The sequence below is a fragment of the Vidua macroura genome, chromosome Z (assembly GCF_024509145.1).
Source record: "Vidua macroura isolate BioBank_ID:100142 chromosome Z, ASM2450914v1, whole genome shotgun sequence".
In the NCBI taxonomy this organism is placed as follows: Eukaryota; Metazoa; Chordata; class Aves; order Passeriformes; family Viduidae; genus Vidua; species Vidua macroura.
The window spans coordinates 32751481-32775034 of NC_071611.1; the positions used below are offsets into that span (position 1 = coordinate 32751481).

The 23554-nt window shown below is 40.1% G+C and overlaps 1 protein-coding gene and 1 long non-coding RNA gene across 2 annotated transcripts in view; one reads left to right on the top strand and one right to left on the bottom strand.

Annotated features, from left to right (window-relative positions):
• The window catches only part of MAP3K1 (mitogen-activated protein kinase kinase kinase 1), a 57753-nt gene extending 44134 nt beyond the window's left edge, over positions 1-13619 (bottom strand). Inside the window, exon 1 of the mRNA XM_054003830.1 lies at positions 13120-13619. Within this exon, the coding sequence (XP_053859805.1) occupies positions 13120-13598 (479 nt within the window). The 5' untranslated portion in view covers positions 13599-13619. The remainder of the gene's footprint in view (positions 1-13119) is intronic.
• Positions 13620-13904: 285 nt separating this feature from the next.
• On the top strand, positions 13905-19971 carry LOC128822542 (uncharacterized). The gene is made up of 2 exons (XR_008441480.1): positions 13905-15083; positions 18440-19971. It is a non-coding gene; the product is annotated as an uncharacterized LOC128822542 (long non-coding RNA).
• The last annotated feature ends 3583 nt before the right edge of the window (positions 19972-23554 follow it).

The following is a 23554-nucleotide window of genomic DNA, read 5'->3' on the forward strand; positions in this document are numbered from 1 at the left end:
TAAGCCACAGGTGAGACCCAACTCATTTAATCCATTTTTGATTTGATAAAGCCAAACTCATCCAGAACCAATTTCCGTAATTCTCTATATCCACAATTATGTTAAAGTATCTTCAGAAAGTAAAAATCTAAATTGCACAGTTCAAAACAGTATTTATCCTTGTGCTTTATTATTTAATTCCTTCTGAAGCAAATCCCTCACTCTTTCTATTAGATTAATTTGACCAACCTACAGATTTTAAAGTGACTTCATGCATTTGCCAGCAGCCATAACAGCCTTTATTCAAAATTAAGTGAAAGGAAAATGGAGAGCTAATTATGTTCAAGAACATTAAATTTTATTTGGAAAGATGAGATTGTCCCATCTCCCTTAATAAAGTTTTTCTTCAAGTTTCATGGGTGTTTTTTGCGCAATCACATGTGAAATCTCAGTATTGTGTTGTCCCTATCTCCACAATCTGTTGGAGGATTTAGTATCAGAATCCATACAAAAAAAATCAGTGTAGCCTAAGCCACAGTGTTGTTTTTCAAAGCAACATATTTAAACATAGGAAGCACAAACTAGGACTTGAAGTGATAGTAATGGAAATCATAAAAATATGGGAAATAAAAGCCCAAGATTTCACTGAACCAACTTAAAGGGTAAATTATGCCACTTGTTGTAGAGGAAGTATCTTTCACTCAAAGGAAATCAGTAACAACTAAATCTGAATTCCCTGAGGTGCTACCAAGAAACTCATCAGCACTGATTCAGCACATGAAATGGTAAACAGCAACAAATTAAACAAGATTACCAAGAAGTCTGAGCATCATGGCAGCTTTATGAGTTAAGGGTTCACTTGTGATCAGCCACTGTGCTATGACTTCTCTAAAAGGACTTTCAACTTCAGTTGAAACAACTTGACATAGTAATAATTCTATCCCAGAATTTGTCTGATTATTACAATTTCATAACCCCATTTAATTTTATTTACTTTTCTATACCATATAATTTTTTTTCCTTTAAAGGGAAAAAAGTGGGGGAAAGATGTCCATACCTCTTGCAGCTAAAAGGTGCTCCAGTTTAATGGCATTACCACATAGTCAGAGTTTACAAAAGGACTCACGTAAAATCAAAGCATGATCAGACATCTTAAAAGTTTAACCACCACCACTGAAACACATTTGCAATACACTCATTTTACAACCAAAATAATACTATTCTGAAAGACCTTTACAAGACAAATGCCTAAGAAAAAGAGAACAAAAAAGCATTTTCTATAACACACAGATAACTTATTAAATTTTAATAAAATATTCAAAGATTAGGCAAACATTTGTGATCACTAAAGATGTCACATTAATTTTATTTCTTACCATGAAAACTTGTATAGCAGCAGCAGCGTCTCAAATATGGGACAGTAACTAGCTTTCTCAGTCTCACTTCTTTAAGGAGGTGTGCAAGTGCTTTTCAAATCATTATGAAACCACAATAATACATAAAAGTCCAGAAGTAAAAACTAGTTTCCAGAACACACTGGTGTAACTATAGCAGGGGGAAAGTCTGCATGTGAAACGAGTTGTGACCTTGTGACTTACTAATGGACTGTTTATGGAAATACTTTTCTCAACAAGTTAATCTTTTACTAGGTACTGGAGTGACCTGACTGTGAACTAGAAGCTGAAGACTCATGTCACCCATTGAATTAATTGCTACATTAAAATGTCAGGCAACCTGGGACAAGCAAAGGGTGACAGAGTCCCAACCCCATGCAGACATCAGAAAGAAAACATGCCTTTGAAACATTTTGAACAAGGCTGACTACAGCCCAGAGCCAGTGAAGAACACACTGTCACGTAATCCTGTCCTGGAAAACCAAAAGGCATTTGCATAGACAGCCTGTAACACTCTGAATACTCTCCACAGGGAAGGTCACCACTTTCAGAAGACATACTTCCCATACTTGCTTAGTATGTCTGGGTTAAGCATTAGCCAGCCAGTCATGCACCTACACAAAATTATAAACAAGCTGCTGTATGAATATGGAAAAGCAGAGTTCTCAATTCTTACTCCTTGGCTGCCCACTCACAGCTACTGAAAGACCAATGCAGTTACACAGAAAGGGTTAAGAATTTTAAATCCTGTCATTATAGGTTATTTTAGCAAGTGCAAATAAGTATACAGTAGCCCAACAAACCCTTATCAAAAATCACCATGGTAAGAACTAACCACTTCCCTTGTGAGAGCCAGCTTCATCCCCTCCCAGTTATAAAAACATGCCATTTATTTGAACATGGAAAGGGAGTAACAGTGCTAGACCCATATTGTCTCATTTCCTATTTCCTCTAAGTATCAAAATGCAGGTCTTTTCACAATGAGATTCAGAAATGCAATGAAGCATACATTGGGCCTTCAGGAGATAAAGTGAAATGTTGGTTCTCTAAAATGAACTTAATGGGGGAAAAAGAACAAGTTCTAGAGAGTGTTTTTTCCTCTCCCAATGTGGTTATAAAGAAACATGAAGAAAGATTGGACAGACTGACAGTTAAAAAAATGCCAAAACTTTGCCCAATAATAGCTACACTGAAAAACTTTGAATAATTATTTGTGGTTTCAAGCAAAATCCAGTAGTTTAAAAAATGTTAATAGCACAAAATCCATATGCCTATTCTGTACCTCCACCAAATCAGAAATCTATTTGTTATCATGTCTGATACACAAATGTTTTGAGATCTGGAGGCAATGGTGTCTTCGCAACCAGAGATTAACCAACAATGAAAACAAGGGCCTGCCCTTCCTAAGGCATCAGCTCCCATAACACAAGCTGTGTTCTCCCCACAGAGGGGAGACAGAACACAGCTGGTCCTAAGTAGTATAACCAGTTGAGCTCTTTCGCACAGATGACATGTCATGCCTCTGAAAATGCTGCTATAGTATAACTCAGTCCCGCATCTGGTTTTGGCGTTGTTTCAATCAAGTTTGCCTACTTACTAGGTGTGCAAATCAGAGCTTTAGCACTTTTGGCTCTATGACCAGAGAAACTTAATACAGGTTTTGTACCAATGTCAACTAGAGAAGGTAAATTTGTTCAGTAGTCTTTCCCCTCACATTAATGGAACAGATCTGAATTTTTTCCCAATAAACTGGATGAAACAAACTGAGTATTTTTTTGAAAGCTTACAGCTCTCTAACTATTTATAGCTACGGGTCCTAGCTACATCAAAGAAACAGTCACCGTCTTACTTTTGACCACTTGCACCATTGTATCCTTTCAATCCAAGTTTTAATCATGACAAACCCATGCGTTTCAGATATTTAACAAATCAGTATCCACCAGAAACTATCAGCACAGCCTAGGCAAAAGCAACTTAAGCACGCTAATTGAAACATACATTTCTATGTAGAGATTCTGTTACAGCCAGGAGGTCTTGCAGTTTGTAGCACATATTACATAACCAGATGTTGCATCCTTCTTTTCCCCCCCAAAAGTTCTACCAGAGGTACGTAGTGCCTGAAGCATCAGAGGCAGTCCGGCTTGCTAACTTTACAAGTCCTAGAAATAGTTTTATGTAGCTGTGTGCCACAAGGTGCAGAGAACTTACCTAGCCACTGTGAGTACAACAGATATGGTGGCGTCATCCTGCTGCCGGCTGCTATACAGAGCTGATAAGCAGAGAAAGCTCACTCAGAACCCTGACAGAGTCACATGTAACTCCAAGGTGGGCATAATGGCAAATTCAGGCGCCGGTTTTCCTCTGAACTGGAATTTATGTTTTGAACAAACCCACACTAGTTAGTCATGTACTTAGTGATAAATGCCTTGCTTTATTTCAGGCTAAGGTACCAATATTACAAATTTGGTAGATACACATGAAGTGAACCCTTGCTCACAAAGAATTCCAATAAAGCCTATAAGGCTCCACCACTGTTTAAGGTTTTTCCTAGAGGCTCATTCACAAGATTAAAATCTGAATTTTTGTCTAAGTCCTAGCTATTTATGGCTATTTAGGTCTCAACTACTTATGCACATTAAAGTACATTAAATACAGTTGAAATACTAATGCATACTGCCAAGCTGCTTCCTGCGAAGAAATACTTTCAAAAAATTATTTGTCAAATAAGAAAAAGTGAAAGACCTATTTCGATGAAGCTCCTATGGAACTTAGTCTACATGCTAGAAACTGGCAGATTTCCTACTAGTTCCCCTTTCTAGTTCCTCAACAGTCTACCCAGTAGGCTGAAAGGAAGCCAAAAATCTAAAAGTTCTGGCTGTGCTCTCCCCTGCAGTCTTGATTCCCAGGGTCTTCAAGTGGTTTGCTCTGGCACTGGACCTCTATTCTCATTTGCAGTCAATTTTAAAATAAAGGAATGCAATTTATATGTAGCTGATTTCAAAGTGTCAAAGCAATTCTCCTTCTCCACTTGGCTTTGCTGGGCGTCCTCACTAGCAGCAGCAGAACTGTAAAATGCTGCCACAAACATGCAACTAGGAGCAGGTCAGAACAAGCAAACAGAAGGGCATACTAATTTACTGCTGAAACACCAGGGAGAATTAAATACTTCAGCACATTTACCAGGACAAGACAGTTTACCATTGTACCTGAACATGCTGGAACTTAACCACATGCTTAAAAAACAAATCTTACAATACAGTAGAGCACTGTTCTGCTTACCATGCATACACTTAGCTTTTCATAAAAGAGCTAATCTATCCTTCAGAGTTTTCAACATAAATGAGAATTACAAGATCAAGTATAACTGTACCTCAAGTGAGTTCAGAAAGACAAACAGTAAGCAGTTTCATTAGTTTACTACCATAGTTTACCATAGTGCATAGTTTCATTAATTTACTACCATACTCAGCTTAGATAAAGACACTATTTTCCTGAGAAATGCCACTTTTCACAAGGGTTTATGACATTATTAGTAAACTGTATCCCAAAGAGCAACAGCCAAGGAAACTTACGGTCACTGTTTTATTTGGAATAGACAGCAAACATTTGAATGAGATGTCATCAAGACCTTTTTCCTGGACATGTCAATGGGCAATGTTCAGATCAAACCTTTCCAACATTTTTTTTTTCTTCAGAAAGGGAAGTCCATCTTCTACTGTAGAAAAGAGACAGGAATTGCAGAACAATCTAGGAGTCTGCAAATCCTGACTTCTCTCCTTTTGCAGAATAAAAAAAACCCCTCAGACTGAGAAATTTGGCTAAAATAATGAGCACTTCTCAGGTACAGGGAACACTTGACATTCCATTACATTATACTCTGGTACTTTCTAAGCCCTTTTCCTATATTTTCCATTCCTACGAGAGTCAACTTGGACCCCTTGGGTCTTTGAAGTATCTATGCAAGAAAAAACCATTCTTTTTCAGAATTGAATCCTTTGCTACCAGTAATATAGGATAAATGAGTGACAACAGTAACCACATTGAACAGAGGATGCTGGCATGCAGCATAAGCAAAATGTAATGACCAGGCACAAATCTCCCAAGTTGAGCACTTTGCCAGTCCGCACCTTTCCTCACTCAGCTTGCTGAGTGTGTCAGTATATGCTGGTTTACAATGCTGAACACATCCTTAAATGAAAATACCTTACAACTTTGAAAAGATGGAAGACATCTTAGTTTAATCGCAAGTATTTATTATTTTATTATGTGCCCTCTCACCACAAAAAAAGGGCACTCTGTCTGCATGGTAATCTTTACACAGAGAAACCAAGCAGATCAAACTTTTCCATATTGGTCTGGCATAATGCATTTCTAAAATGACAGCCCTGAAGGCCACCTACATTGCTCTCTGCCAGAGCTCTGAATGGCTTAAGGTGTCTCATTTTATGCTTTCTTGTTCACAAGGCTGGAGGGGAAGTGAAGCGGGAAGCTTCTCTCTCTTCTTGTACTACTGGCTTAAAGCAAATGCAGAACAATCTGCATGTCCTTAAGATCTCTCTTCCATGTACCCCTGCTCTTCCTCCCAAGAGCCTCTGGGAACGGTAAGAAACATGCAGTTGCAACCCAGAGTAAATCCTTCTCCAGGAAACAAACTCCAACTTTTAGTTAATTTTAGGAAGATGTTTGAGGAAGTGTGTAAACAAGGCTGTGTGAAGCAGAACATACGAGGCCACCAGTCCTAGCCCTAACCTTGGAGGTTCAAAGAGAAAGCAAATGATCCTGGTTACTGTGACCCTGCCAGAAACCAGGACCCACCCCTGGCAGGCAGACACTGAAAAGCTTGGCTGCATTTACTGGGCATTATGGAAATAGTTTCCACACCATGGAAAACCCCAAAGCCCTCGTACTTTCTACAGGCTGGGACATTCGATTTGCCTGCAGAGATCAGGAGACCTACTGTAATAAGCTGTTCATTACTAATCAATGCAGAATATACAGTTAAAAACCCCAAAAATCAATGTTAGTTCTGTCTTTACAGGAGAAGCCATTTTCTGGATCTATATGGAGGCAATACTTACTATCTTTTTAAAAATAAACTTATGCATATTAGTACAGTTTTAAGAATAACTCCATCCAGCTCCACACAATTAAAACCTCTTCACTCTTCCATTTCAAGTATGAACTGTGAAAGAACTTTACCCAACTACAGAAGCCGCCACCTACGTTTTATTTATATTAATAATCTAACAAAATAGTATGCAAAACACATCCTTTATATGAAAGAACCTTTCCAAGTTTTTAGGAATACATGAAGACTGTCTCAGCAAGCTCCCATGCTAATCAAAACTGCAATAATTTCTTACATTAAGCAAAGAAATCTGTAATCCTGTAGCCTAGAGCTCTGTAGAGGCATTTCCTTTAGTGAAATAAACATCTCAGATCTTTACTTATGGAAATATTTAAGACACTAATTATAGATCTAATGCTAAAGTTAAAACCTGCAACCAGAGAAAAAAGATTGAAAAGACTATTAATATCAGACCTTACAACTCCACCACGCAACTCCATCTAAAACTATGAAAGTAACAAAAAAAAATTATAAACAGAAACTGTCACTGACTACACAAGAATTTTCGAACTATATATTCAGCAACCAGAAATTAAAAGTACGGTCATAATTCAAAGCAATAACAATACTGTCTTAGCCATGGTGGTAAACAAACACTAGCCTGTTATAGTTTCTTAATCTGACAAGTTCAATAAACTGTACATGAACTGCAAAGTGGATGCCACTGCAAGCTTCACCACACCTTTGACAGATACTTACACTTTTGCATACATCTCCAAATGCAGAGCACTAATTACGCATTATCTGAAGTCAAAATATCATCCACTGAGCTTAGAAGCCTCCATTTTAAAGAATACTAAGAATTACTAAAATAATATTGTACAGACATTGTACAGACATTATTTGCAGCAGAATGGGAGGTAACACAAACAATTTGTATAAAAAAACCCACAACTGTTTCTCAATTTATTATGACAAATTAGGGCTAGGTTTTTTTTTTCCCCTTCAGCATTTTAAATATTTAGACCAAGCTCTTTCAGCATCCAAAAGGAATAGTCCTGGAGATAGAAACTTCAAAAATCATCACGCTGTAAGACTGCATTTCAGAGAAATAACTACTGAAATGAAACACATATACGCACACCTTTGAGAGTGAACTGCTGGCTCCCAAAAGTACCTGATCATCACTACTGACAGCTGAGTAAGAACTCGTTTTGGTTTGCTCAAAAGCAAGATGACTGGAGGCTGAAGAAGAGGATGGGGAAGAGCTCAAAAAACAAGATGTCAGATGTGGCCAGATGTCAGTGAGGTCAAGCAGATGCAAATCACTTCCCAGCACTCTATTTTCACTTCCCACAGTGACCCTGGGTAAGTTACAAGGAGCTGCAGTACCAAGAGCAGGATTGGAAATACTAGGAAAGAACTGAAGTTGTCCAGCATAATAGCACAGCACTCATATAACCATACCAATTAGAACACTAGGACAAGAGAGATGAACATGAACAATTTTCATGAACAACTTGAATAGTTTACACTTCAGGGAGACAGTGTGAAACAAGGTAGACTGTCTTGAATTACAGTTTAATCTCACAAATAGGAATACTCCAAGACATTTTAAGTTTAAAGAAAAAAACCCCACTTTCTGCAAACATCTTCAAAATCTTTAATCATCACATGCTGAACACCATCAAAACAACTGGACATTAATAAGCCAAAAAAGAGAGGGAGTGATGCCTCCATCACCTTTTATTAAGACAATTTGAAAACTGTTTCATCCATTTCCAGACAGAAGGTAAATAATTTCCAATTTCAAATTGCTCTTAGGTAGCAAGTAAATAGTGCTGTGTTTTCAGGACATTTTACAGCCAGGATTCAACAAAACTGATCTTCTAAAAGCACACCAACAAACGAACAAACAACTGCAACAAAATAAAGCAAACAAACCCCCAAAACTCAACAAAAACAAAAAACCCAAAAGTTACAATCCAAGAAACAGCCAAAAAAAAAAAAACAACAACCCAACCACAAAACCCACAACCCTTCCCCCCACCAAAACCAAATCAAACCAAACCCCCCTCAAAACTCCAAGCATACAGGAAAAAAATAGTCAAGACACTTCAGCACCAAACAGAACACTCCAATTCTACTTGTGCAGTGTGAGACTGGAAAGCGGAAGCAACCCTGCAGGCAATACACTCTGCCTTTGGGTAAAGATAAAAAGGGAGGGTAGCAACAGAAAGCAGCTCTCCACTTAACCACGTTCTCCTAGTCATTACAGAGACAAGTAATGAAACCCTTTAGAAGGCTTTCTGTCCACTCTGCCTTAAGAAAAAGAAGGAACTGTAATTCTAGAGCTTTAAGTGAGCACACAGCAGATAAAAAGTAAATTAACATGACCCTCGGGTCTCTGCAGAGAATCCTCTGAGAACACTCAGATTAGCCTTAGAAACTCAGAACTCAAACCAGATCCATCCTCTTATCATCACTTCTGCTGAAAACTAGCTTTACAAGTTTGTTTAGAAAACAGCTACATGGCAACGTATAATTTGTATTTTAAACAAGCTTAAGCCAAGTTTCACCAGTACTAGAAGTCAGTGAAAGCCAACAGCATTCCCACAGTCATTCCACCCCCAGATGCTCGTTTCTACTCCTGCCTAATGCTTCCCTGCAGCAGCATAAATCTCTGCACAGCTGCACCATTACTTTTTAAAGTGTTAGTACACTAAAAGGTCTTGTGAAGTTCAAATCCATCATACAGAAGGAAAAACTGGTCTTCAAATCTTGTGCTCTACATGTTTGACCTTTGGGTAAGATATGACTGCACACGTCTATACACAGGTAATGCACAGAGCAGTACTTAGACTCCACTGAGTGACAGTAGAGACTGAACCTTTAGTATCACTAAATCCAATGAGACAGAAAGCTCCAGATTAGTTAGTTACAATCTATTTACTTTGCACAGGAACAAAGCAACTGCCATACCAGATCAGACCATTTAAGCAGAACCCTACCACTTGCAATAACTAAGAGTGATAAAAATCAGACATGGTAGAGGGTGACCCTCTTCCAAAAGTACTCCCAAGCCACAGAGCACAGAAGAGGTAAAAAGGCAATCTTCTCTCACTACGGCATCTGCTCAAACCGGAAGCAGAAAATTTGGTAGCTTATTTACACAGATGGTTATAAACATCAAGCATTAGAGACTTGGATAAAATACAAAAAAATTTTTTACCTTAGCTGGGAATAGCCAAGATTAATAATAAGCTATATATATATTTTTTTTTACCTTAGCTACATTCTGACAGGAATAGAGAAAGTTCACATTTCAGTGACAAAAAAAATCCTTGGCCATGCTGTGCGGCCACTGTAGATGCTCTCCTTCTGCTCCCACTACAACTCCCAGTGCTCTGTTAAAAGCATTCATGTCCTCCTTTGAAAGACATCAAAGGTGATACAAATTGATAAACAGAGCTGAAACTGATGAGCTTTTACTAGCACACTTGTACATATAGACAAAACTTCAGTTTTACAGAGTGACTTTGGTGTCTCTAGCATGTGTCAAACAGCAACTGCAGAAAAACACAGTAAAAACATCTACAAGGGTTGCCTTGCAGCTGAACTATCTAGCACATGCCTTTTCAAACACCTAATTTTCATGGAAGTCACAAAGTATGTGGTTACAGCACACAGATGAACTGCACCATTTATTTCCTTTCATTTTTATAAAAACATGATTACAGCAATATAAACTAATGCTGTACTTGAGGAAGTAATTAGGCATCTACACCAATTTCAGACACAAACATCACTTTAAGGTCTGGATGTTTTAAAAACATATTGCTAAGCTCACAGAGAAAGGAAGTGCACTTTACCTTCATGGATTTCCCTCACGCTACAAGAAATCACACTACAGTTATCAATGAATTCACTATTTGGATCTTGTTACAAAAAAACCCCAATATACTAACAGTAAACAATATATATGGGATAAGAGATCTAAAGTGCTTTATCATGTTGAAGCTGCAATTCCTAGGAAAACAGCTCCCCTATTCTCTTACAGTGATATAAGATAGCTTTTAGTGAAAACATTCACTCTATTGTGTGACATGCAGAATGCTTGAGAGCTTGAAGGAAAAAAGTAATATTTACATCTATAATTCAACAGCAGTCAGTTTCCCTTCTCAGGTTCATTTTGAGCCTCAAGAAGGTCTTCCAGCATAAACAGAAACAGAGAATCTATTTAAAAGGAAGTAACTGTAATACCAAAGAGACTGATGGGAGACTTTGGAGCAAGCATAATATCTCGTAACTAATAGTAGATCCTTACAGGAAGTACAACTAACTGCATTCAAAGCCTCCCCATAAAACATTCTTTAAATTATACCTTTAAGTTTACCTCTTAATAAATATCTGGGCAACAGCTGGCCAGACAAATTCATTGTGTATTACTATTACTCACATGTAAAATAGCCTCTCTCCTCCAGCTGAAACAAGTCAATATTAAAATGAGGCCATATAGATGTTTTAAATTTTTTAAACAGCTTGATAAAGTACTACTTGGTCTAATATCTGTTTATTGGTAATACAGCACACAGAATTACTGTGAGATACTCTACATGAGCATGTATGGGTATTTCTGAAGGACAATCATTGTTAAAGTTGCCATGTATTTTCAACTGCCCTTATAATAAACTCAAAGTAGACTCACTGAAATACTGAAGAGAAAAGCTTTTGGCATTCAGTATTTTCTAAGATTTGTTAACATTCCTAGTCAAATAGCACAAAGTGCTTGCAAGTACTTTAAATTGTATACACACTCAATACACTGATTTGGCCAAATGCAGGTACCTAAAACTAAGCAAAATTGTCCATGTGAAAAGGAAAAAAAAATTCCACAGCTGCTTTGTCATTGCTGCTGGGACCAACTACCAAGGATGGATGCAGCGTTTCAGCACTGATGCGACATACATTGACCTTCCTGCACCTCTAACATTGAGCCTGACTCCCACTTGCTATTGCCATCAGACTCAACCTCTTTAAACATATTCTGATGTTCTTTTTTTCTTAAAAGCCATGAAATTTGATATAATTGTATTACAATATACAGTACATTATAGTATCACAACTTTATAAAAACAAAGATGGTGCTAAGAGTTTATAAAAAGACAAGGCACTCACTAGAACTTCTACATCATTACCCTTCCCCAAAACATTTATAATTTCCTGCTAATCTTTCTGTAAGTACAGAGCCATTTCTTATCTGCACAACCACACCATAACAAGTATTTTTACACTGACCTAGGAACAGGCCAAAATCCATCTGAATTGCCGAAAATACATATAAACAAGACATCAGTCTAGAAAACGGTTCTTATTACAGTAGTCCCATGGTAATTCAACCTTTAAAAAATATTCCTGAGGTTTGACTGACATAAGACACAACTAAAAAGAACACACAAGTCATATGTCCAAACAGGAATTATACTTTTATGAGGTTTAAATGATTAGCCAAACTCTAAGGCATCACTACAAGAGGTCCTTGGACGTTTATACTAAGTTCTTAAACTGGAGTCCGCATCAGATAAAATCTTACAAGAGATGCAGGTGAAATCGTCATCTTCACACAAAATTAAATGGTCATACTGCAGTGCCTACATACACATACACCAGTAAGACCCAGCAAGTACATGTTAAAGCTGAAATGTGTTTTAAAGTACTTAAACTGCTTCATCACGGGCATAAGTTCACTTTCAACCTGAATACTTGCACACATGTTAAACAGGCAAAATACTGGCAGTGTACAAGAAAATGGACTTATCAATTAATACACATAGAAGGCAAATATAGACTGCAAACACCAGGGCGCTGAATACAACCACTGAAATTTATCACCTAGACGAAGCCACGTCAAAATTACTTTCTCCTAGAAAAAGAGTGAGGTTATCTGTGCTTCAAAGTCTTTCCTCTTCTTACTAAAAGAAATCAGTTCTGCATTATCGCGAAGCGGCAAACTAAAATCTGACTTCGGAGAAGTCGGGGGGTGGAGGGCGGGGGGGGGGGGGGAAGGGGAAAATAAAAATATAATTAAGTCGATTACTCAGTTTTGCAGGAAAGTACTCGGGCAGCCTGGGGAGCCCGCAACGCAAGCGCTCAGCCGCCGCCCGCAGCCCAGCCCTGGCCCCGGCCCCGCGGGCAGCACCACGCTCGCTCGCCCCGAGCCCCAATGGCTGCTGACACATCCGGCCCCGGCCCCGCCACCGCCCCGAGCTCACACTTCAAAGCCTTTCGGGACTCCGGCAGAAGTCAAACACGAACGCACCCCGCAGCCAGATGGGCCAACCCCTGTAGCTTCACTCCCGCGGCTCGGCTCCCGCGCAGCCCCGCACCGCTGACAGCTGCGGCCGGCGGGGCAGCCCGGCCCGGCCGTGCCCCTCCCTCAGCCCCGTACCAGGTACCCCGGGGGAAGGCGGGAGAGCTCTGCTCGCCGCGCCCCAGCGCTGCGCTCCGCGGCTGCTCCCGCCGCCCCTGCATCCGCTACCGGCCCACGGCCAGGGGGGAACGGGGCGGCGGAGCCCGCCCCGAGCCCGGTCCGCGGGAACAGCCCCGACGCCGTCGCTGTCACACAGCGCCCTCCAGAACCGACCTTTGCCCGCCCCTCCAGCCGTCGGCGCTTCTCACCTCGCGGCGGGGGACAGCTCCATCCTCCGCTCCATAGCGGGGTCCGTCCCCGCCGGGCTTCCCGCCGGCAGTGGCTCCAGGAGCTCGGCGCAGCGGCTGGGGGAGACAGCCGGGCTGGCGGGGCTGGAGCGCGGCGGCCCGGGCAGATAGTGGAGCAGCAGCGTCTCGGGGGGCTCCGGGGAGGAGGAGGAGGAAGAGGAGGAGGCGGCCGGGGCGGCGGCGAGGAAGAGGGGCGCCTCCGGCAGCCGGTCCAGCTCCACGCTCCGCACTTTGCGCAGCTGCTTCCGTCTCCAGTCAGAGCGCTGCTCTCGGCTGCCGCCGCCCGCCTCCCGCAAGAGCCCCCCGCCGCTCCCGGCGACGCTCCCCGCCACCGCACCGCCTTTCAGGCTCCCGCAGGCGGCGGCGGCGGCGGCCGCCTCCGCGCTGCCGCCCGAGGATAATCCCGATGACGAGGCGCGATCCCCCGCCGCCGCCGCCATTTTCTCTGTCGGGTCACATCGGGCTCCCGAGCACCGGGGGCCGCCGGCGGACAGCGCGCTGCGCAAACGACGCCGCCTGCGCAAACGGCGTAGGGCGGGGGCGGACGGCGGGCGCGGATTGGCGGCCGCCGCCGGGGGCGGGGCCGCGCCCGTAGGTGCCGCGGGGCCGCGCCCCGCCCGCCCCCGCGCAGGTGTCGGGGCGGGGCGGGAGCCGCGCCTGCCGCCGTCGCCGCTGCTCCGCGGGGCTGGAGACGGGCCTGCGGCCGGAGCTGGAGCCGGACGGGGTCCGTCCGTGCGGCCGAGCCGAGCCCGGGAGCCGGTGGAGGCGCCAAGAGGGCAGCGCGGCCCCGCCCCCACGCGGCCCTCCCCACGTGCGGGAGAGCGGCGGAGGCTCCGGTTGCCCCGGGGCGGGGTACGGCCGACCGGGCGGGCTGGGCTCCCCCGTGCGAGGCGCGGAGAAGCCTTTCCCGGATCTCGCACCCCCGTAATCTGAGCCTCTCCTCTCCCCAGCATTTCCCTGGCAGCCGGCGAGGGGCCAGGAGGAGCGGAGCGCCCGCGGTGCCTCGCTGCGTACAGCCGAGGAATCGCCTCTCCAGTGTGCCCCAGCTCACCTGGTCGTCCCTCTCTGGAGTCAGTAGGAAATTAAATGCACATCCTCGCTCGTAGCCACCGCGCGTCCTTCTCCGGGCTGCCCTCAGTTGGCCGGCGCCGCTCCTCCCGTCCTCAGGTACTTCTCCATGTCTGCAAACGACGGAGAAGCGTTAATGTCTCCTCGGCGCACACCCGTCTCCATGTGTGCGCAGGAATGCACATGTATAAAAGGTTATACCCTGCCACGCACAGCTACCTCCGCGGCTGTTTCCTGAGAGACTGCGAGAGAGAAGAAAGGCAGGAGACATCACATGACCAGAAACCTGGGGAGGTTCAAGTAACTTTTCTACTTGTCGGGATTTTCACTCAACACATTGGGGTGGTTTTGCTCTTTGATCTGGATTGAGAAAAGGAAAACTGAATATTGCTATGCATACAAGGTTGTTTTCGGGATGGTGTGGTTTTTAGATAAAGTAGTCACACATTTCAAAGCACTTAAGCTGAATATTTCAGGCTTATTCTCAGAATTTGGTGGGTATCCAAGTGTAACATTAACTCAGCCTCTCAGTAATGATTATTAGAATGGTCAGTTTGCTGGTTTGATCTGAAGCACCTTCTAACAGAAGCAGATTCTTTCTTGCCTTACATATATAATCAGAGGCTGACCTAAATGTAGAGTCTTTGCTGGAGGATGTGATGAGCAGATAGGAAGAGGTTTTTCCCTCTAGACAAAAGCCTGAGGACACTCTTGGTACTCTATATACTTACAAGAATAATATCAGTAGGTAACGCCTTGAGATCACACTGAGTGAACAAATCATTTAGGTGGTCTGTCAAGATGCCACACTACAACCGTCCTTGTGCAAGGTTTTCAGTGAAGGATGCCGTGTGAAGGTCAGTTGCATTCATTTTCATCTTTCGGGTATGGTTTCTTTGGGATAAGCAGACCATCATCTAATAGTCTCTTGTAATGTACAACTCAGAGATGTAAATTAATTCTGACTTTCATAAAGGTAGCATTTGACACTTACTTAAAACCTCTGCTGTAAATTAGAGACAGCATTCTGGAAGATTCCTAGACCAAGACGCATTGAAAAACTGAGAATGTTACTCATGAGAATAAGATAACAAAGTATCCACTTTGTAGACACAGAATGAAATTAGTTGCATGCAAATCAGTGCACTATTATATCTTTTCAAATATTCCTCTCTGCCATAAAATCACATTTACAGAAAAAAGAAAGAAAATAACCACACAAACCCCTATGCTTTTAAAGACATCTAAACAGAACAAGAAGATGACTTTAGGTATTTTATAAATGCTCATAAAATGGAAGAGGAATATCCCTTTGAATAGCAACTGGCCAGAATATAATACAGAGAAGAAGCATATCTTCAATAAAATTAAATCTAGGAGGTAAGGGTGTATACAATATGTATGACAGTTCTAGGGGACAGCTCTCTCAGGGTGTCAAGACTACAACAAGGGAGAAGAAAACAGGAAATTCAAGAAAAATGTCAGAGTGGCAGTGGGGTACTGAGGAATGCTACACTGTGGTGCATGTGCATGTACACTGAGGTGAAATGCTTTCTGGAAAGCAGCTAAGAACATGACAAAATATAAAATTCAGGGACAGTGGGAGGCACCGCTGTAAGAAACAGCTAAAAGAAGACAGGTGCTGTCACCGCTCTTGTTTACTTTACTTTACCTTTTGAGTAAAGCCAGTGCTGTCAAGGTTTTGCATTACTTTTGGATAAGATGCAAAGTGGAAAACCTTTACTATCCTGTCATTAAAAAATGCATGGCATGCCTTATAATGATTGTTTATCCTTTGACTACTGGCTGAATTTCAATTCAAATAAATTACATTCTGCATATAATCCCTATATTCACCTTATTTTTTCAAATGTGTGTTTCTCCACAATGCCTTGACCAGAGAAGGAAGCACAGTGGATAACAAAACCCACCTTCCATTCCTCACTCTAGAACTCTATGTAGTGCACTGCTGGCATGCAACACAGATTTATGCACAATATAAAGGCTCTACTGCTTTGAAATCAGAAATTGAACATGCTGGTTGACATGTGTGTTTTCTTACTTGCTTTTAAAATTTTTTTTGCACTTAAACAAACAAGTTGACCTGATTGAAAAAAAGTACAAAACTTAACTGAAGAGCTCTGAAAGATACTCAGTTACCTCTTGCAGAGATTATTTCTCAGTCTATCTAAAACACAGCTCTAGAAGGTAACCTGAGACTTTTAGCTGTTTTTAATCACAAGTAACGGCACCCAGGGTTTGTTATGAAACAGAGGCCTTTGGCCTCAAATTAGCATAGTGCAATATTTGGAACATCTACCGTTGTACACAAAGAAACTTTTGTTTGGGAACACGCTAAGATTTTGCAAGCCAAGGAGTTTCCTTGTTGCACAAAACTTGTAACAGTGTAATGAATAATCAACAATTTTCAACATGCTAGAGATAGGAATCTGCTGTGCCCCTGAATATATAACCTAGGCATCATCATGCACAAACAGAATAAATATGAGAGATAATACAGTCCATAGTTTCTGGTCTTGACTAAACATGCAAAAAGTGCTTTAATACTGTATACAAACTGGATTCTCCCTGTCTTGTTAGTCTGTGTAGAAAGACTTATCCCCACCTTGATCTTCTATTCATTCTTTCCATTGTGAGGAAGAGAAAACAAACCTGCTCTTAAGCCAAAATTTTTTCCTGTTTACTCCTCTGTGTAATGGAAAAGTCAAGCAACTAAATGAGAACCAATCTGAGGATCTTTACATGCTACTTTCCTAGGTCCTACTGAAACCTGCTGGCATCACTGTTTTCTGTAGTAATGCTTTGCCATCTTTCTGATGACATTCTTTCTTTATAACATAACAGGTGTACCATTCAGAAGAAATTTCCTTCAGGATCCTGTACCACTTCTCAGGAGAGAGAATGTCAAGTAAAACTGGAATCTGTTACAGAAAATTATAGGGGTTTTGCTCACACACTGGGAATGTTTAGTCTACTGCTATTTATAAATTTCTTTCCTTGATGTTTTACTTATGCTTTTCATTATTATTTTAATGGAAAACACCTCTAAAGATTTCCCCCCCCACATTTCAGTCCACATGGAACTGAACTTTTTAAAAAATGTTTTTTGGATCTGTGAAACTGAGGGTGAAGGCTTCAGACACATAGGATAAGGAAAGAGCTGTACTTAAATTTCCTTGTTCTGCCAAAGCATGTAATAACATTTCCCTGATTATTTTTAAGAAATAATGGTGATTATGCTACTTACAACACTCCTGCATTGTCTAGTTACATTCCTTACACTTAACAATGTTTTTTACTGTAGCATCTACTCATGAACTGATGAACCTTTTGGTCTATCAACCATATGATCCAAAACAAAAAGGTGATCTCTTTCCAAAGAGTTTGTAATTTAAGTATTAAAGACAAACAGGCAATAGATCAATCAGCAAACTAGAGTGAAGTCCTTGTACAATATATCTGCTGCCTGATTTTTTTTTTATCACTAGTTTGTACATCTTGCACTAACTACTGAAATCAGCTCCATTTTTGACCTCAGATAGTCTTTAGAATATTGATAGCTTGATGTCTAACTTGGATATTCTTCTTGGCTGTACTACAGAGGGTTTTTCTGGCCTTGAATAAGTCATGATCTTTCATGGTTCAATTTTTCCAAGCTGTAACTGTGTAACAAATATATTTACCTACCTAAGGCATGACACAAGGCTGAGGGATATAATATTATTGAGTTTCAAGATGAACCCTTGCTCAAAAGAAATGTATTAATGAACTGAACAAAACCTGTTAAACCTCTTCTCATGCATCACTTACGAAGATCTACCAAAATTATTGCAGCCATAAGCTCTTTATCTTATACTCTTCCAGACTAGTAAATTGACAGCATAGTTCTCACCTGGATCAACAATTCCATCTATTGCAAACACCACTATCTGTTCTCTCCCTGGGGGAAAGCAACTCTACCATTTCAGACTCAGAAAAACAGTGATAGCTCAATTTTCCTTCACCCTGCTGCTACCAGTGTTAAATCTCTTTCAGCCTAGATGTTTGTTACTCCTGCTGTTATATGAGTCAAATACACAAATAGAAGCACAGCTTTTAATAAATTGTAGCAGCTTTTTTTCCTGGAAGATACAGATTTCCAAATTACCAAGAAACAGATGCAAGAATTTCACTTTTATTTTTGTCTCAACAGGATGGAAAAAGGACCACTTCCTCACTCCCACTGAAGAGGACCCTACAGTTATTCATTTCCTCTGCCTGATGCTCATCACCCTTGCTCTGCCAGCAGCAGAATCACACAGTTCTAGCTGCAATTACTAGAGGACAGTAACTTGAAAACAGCATAAACATTCAACCACCAACAAACATTAAAAGCCTTGTTGGTATATCTCAGCATGGCTGTGGGCTGTAAAACAACAGTCTTGTGTGATTGATATATCCAGCACATACCACACAATCCTTTTGAGCATCCTGTAAAAGAAGAGCAGACAAGAGTGACACAGTTTGACAGAGACCTCTGGATAAGTGGTCTCTGTCCTGAATAATTGCCACATGGACAAGGAACTGGCAGGAACACTCTTCACAAAGAACCCTGCTTGTTTTCTCCAGAGCCAGTGCGTATCTGAATAATCATTTCTGGATCCAGTAATGGCATCCAGCCTGACACGTTTTCTCCCTCTTTTTCATTTCTGTTCATTCCACCCTGGCCTACCAGTCATAATGTCTGTATGCTTCCATTCATGATAGCTAGCAGTGATGACAGTGCTGTTCCTCTTCCTAAATCCAGCAGGTAGACCTGCCAAGGACCTCACAACTGTAGGAGGAAATAAAACTCAGCAGCAACATCTGTGCCTAGCTCATTGTATAACCCCTTTATGCCAAGCCTGCCAATTTTCTGGCGCCATGGTAGAAGTAAATCAAACAGCTATTAGCTGTAACAATGGCAGGGAATCCACAGATCTTAAAAATAGTTCTGAGATCCTTTATGTCCAAACAGTCAGATCTTTACCATCACCACCTCTTTACAAAAAGCTGCATGGCTTTTTCCTTTTAAATCTCTGTTATTCCCTCCAGCAACGTAGTTGGCACAACACTACTTTATTGCTTGTGTGCCAGTCGCAGTCTCTGAGAACAGTGTTTCCAAAGCCATTTAATCATAGTGTCCAAAGTTACCATCTAAACCAAACATCTTTGAAAATCATATGATTTGGACTTCAGTAGTAGGCATTTGCCTATCTAATGACAAAGTGTTTTGGACACAGTGTTCCTTCAACCTCTTCTGTGCATAAATAAGTAGAAGTCCAGGAGTCATAAAAAAGTTTCCCATGTGGTTTCTGGAAAGAGAAAATTGCACTGGAGATTTCTGAGGAAAGTAACATTTCAGTTCTAGTATTTGATTAATATTAAAATCAATCATCTTATCTTTGTAATTAATGAAAAGCTGTCTCCAAAAGAAATATAAAGAAATAAAATATATTTTTGCAAAACAAATTTCTGACTTTTCTTGAGTTCTACTTTACTGATAAGATATTTTTAAAAAGTATTTTTTCTATTCCACAATAAAAGCATACCTGTTGAATTTGATTGCTGTTCCTGAGATCTGTAAATTAGAGAGCTCTAGCTGTTCTACGTCATAACTTTCTTTGCTACACCCAATGAATTTGTAATTTTTATGATGTCTGGATACTAATCTTACCAATAAATCATGAAGAGGAAAATCCTTTATTTTCTGCATGCTTATCATCCTTTTGTTAGGCACTAAAGTCACAGAAAATTGCCGTTGCATTAGTTGGTGGTCTTCGACATTTGCAAAGTTATTTTTCATGTAATATAAATACATGTAAATACATATAAATATATGTGTTACATATATATGCTGCTTCTTTAGTGGATTTGGATTAGATTTTGTAGCTTTGCAATTTTCATTTTGATAATTTCGTCTCACTGTTGTAACCTAAAAATATTATCAGTGTACAAAGCTGAGCTGATTTCAAATGCTCTATGTGTTTGCACTATGAAAGGCTTTGAGAAGCAAGGAATGACCTTGACAGAATATTTTGTGTGGATTTGGGAGGGGACATTACTCTAATGCTTGCCAGGTAGGATACATAATTTATTTTGACTGATTGCCTATCTTCCTTGTTCTTTGTTGTTCAAGCCAAAATTTTTCAGATTTTGGATAAAGGTTTGCAAGTCTCCAGAGCATAGCTGATGACTTACAGTTGAAGGTATTATCCATGCAAACCACTTCCAGTTAGTTGTGTAACTGCTTTTCAAGGACGGTGCCTTAACCAAGTTTTCTGTGCATGACACTAACAGTGCAAGATAGATCAGTTAAAAAACAAATGTCACAGTTTTCTCTTGAACTTCATTAACAAAGGAACAGTACTGAGATGCTGCATTTAGTTTCATTCCTATACACACAAGATTTGGAAGGTGATTTTGTTTACAAATATTCACCGATTCCATTATATTCATTTCTTTAGGTGGTTTCTAACATCTTAACTATAAGCTGCATGAACAGTCTCCCCTTTAATTTCTATCCAAGATAAGAATGTGTATTAACACATTTCCATATTAGTCATGGAATTCTTGAGATTATAACTATTTGTTTGCTCTGTTTAACCAGAACAAAGGATCCTTCACAGGGTGGTAACATACCTTTCAGTCTATAGTAAGAACTAGTGCAGTCACTTTCTAATAATTTCTTTCAGCCTATAGTGAAATATGCTCATGTATATATGAAGTATGGAGAAATAAAATCAAATGTAGACTGATGATACTAAATAAAGGAAATTATACTCCCTCTTAATTTTGAGTTCCTAAACCCAGAACTTTCTGAGTTTTTCTCTAATTTCTTTGTATATTCTAACTCCTTATGTTTACTATTAATTGTGACAACATATATTCCTTCTTTTTCACAAAGAACTCAGATTTATTTGAATTTACTTCAGTAGAAACGCTTGCACACTTGCATTTATTTCAACAACAAAATAGCATTGCAAATACGAGGAAAACCTAGCTTTCAATATCCATTAGCCTAAAGGTGTAAAGTCATTAAACCTTAAGAAAAGGTACTTTTTTCTTCATACATGAAAGCGCCCTTCTAGTTCAGGTCAATCCTGTATCCTCTTATCCTGCCAACTAAATTTTAGTAGAGGATATTGCCATTTGCTGCATCTTTAAGCAGTAAATAGCTATTTTTTTTTCTCCTGATTACAGTCCCTTTCTTTTCCAAATTTCTAAAATTCCCCCCAGATTCTTAAGACTTAGACTTGCATTGTGAGAATCTTCATTTTCAACACAATGGTTCAGTATGTTATATATTTCTGTGGAACACTATTCATGTCCACCAGAAGCTGCTCTTTCAGATTTTGAAGGATTTGGGGTAGTATATACACTACTTCATGAGTGTTTAGGTATCAAAGAACAACACAACTCATCTTTTTACCATATTAAGTTATTTTTTATTCTTCTTTCTATATATTACTTCTTCAGTGTTTGAAGAAAGCTGAAGAGCATCTGAAAAGTATCACCAGAGAAAGTTATGAAAGAAGAATATGGTCAATTGGAAAAGCCTGCAGAAAATTTAAAAAAATCCTATTTTTTAAATGCAGAATTTGCCCTAATAGAAATGGTGTAAAACAACTTCTTTACATCTAAAATAAAACAGGATTATTCCTCTAACTCATGTGAACACGTATGTTAATCAGTCAATAAATACAGAATTATTTATCTGTAATCTTTTCTCCTTAGTATTGTATTTTGTTCTTATTTTTCATTCTAAAACTATCACTAATGACAGCATGTTAGAGAGGTATGTATGATAAACTCCTGACTTCTCCATCCTTCCCTCTTTTTTAAAGTACTGAAAGTAGATAAGTTAAATTCAAATGCATTTTGATGATGTCAAGAAAGCCAAAGTCATAAAGAGAAAATGTTTCTATTTCCTTTGCTTTCAACAAAGCATGAGATAAACTGTTTCTTTTTGGAATAACAATGATTCATATCTGAAACTTAGACTAGCTTTATAAACATGTCAAACAATTTGTTTAAAACCACAACCATAGTATATTTGGTGCCAGATGCATGTTACAGAACCATGTGAAGGTGTTTGTTTTGGTAGATGGAAAGGCATTCCAACCATCTTATTTTAGTAATTGTACCACACCAAAGACAAGAAAAGCTGTCCTGAGATTGAAATGTATAATGCTTTCAAAGCATGTTCGTTGTGAATATTCAGAAGGTCAGAGGTCTGAATTCCACTGATGTCTCGCATTCTAGTCTTGTTGCAGAAGATGGGAAAGTATGAATGAAAATGTTGCTAGTAAGCCTAAGCTTACCATATGATTTTGTGAGTATTTTGACATTCATTGGTCTAGAAGAGGATATCCAGAGGCTCAAGAATTAGAAAGGCAAAATCTGTCTAGTTCCCCTTTGTAATCTTAGCTAAGCTTTTGCAGAGCACCAGTCATGGCCCTGATGGTTAAACTCCAGGGATAGGAGAAGGATTCTGCTGCCATTCCTGCTCCCTTCACTCCTGGTCCCTAGGCCCAGTGAAGGCAACATCTGTGTCCTCACTTTCCCAAAGCCCAGCTTTAATGATTCTGATAATTATGTTATCCCTATGAGAAATTCAGTTTCAGAAGAACCTCTTAAAAATGATAGGTACTTCTGATAAATCAAAATTCTGTGTCATTGTCTTTCAAAGGTGTGTGGTATGTTAATATTGATATGAAGATCTCATTAAACACAGTATTCTTTTAGGTATTAGGTAGAAGTATTAGGTGAACTCTTTAGCTGGCTCTACACTTTTAGCAGTGTAATTCTCTGAATATCCATGCTGTATTTGTATAACAAGAACTCCTAAATCACAGACAAATGAAATCACTCAGAAAAGTGCTATCACTCAGAAAAATCATGGCCTAAATGGAAATTATATCAGATGAAACCATCTGCTCTGGACACTAGGTATAGGCCCATTTCCTTATGAAATGTAAAAGGGCTTCCATGTCATATCTTAGCCTTTCTCTTTCCCCCAGCAAGTAATGTTTTGAAGAGAGAGATCTTGTGTTTAGTGTTTCTTAGTGTAAATATCATTAACTACAGTTAAGACTGTTCTTACTATTTCTTTTAGATTCAAGCAACAAAGTGCTCTTACAGGAATGCTTATCAACTCATCTAAAGCAGAATGTTTAATTCTCTTTGCTGCAAACACATGACCTTACCCGACAAATTAATAGAAAGTAATCTAGGATTGAACTAATTCATCTAGGTCATTACATTCCATGGTACTTATTCTGTCTTC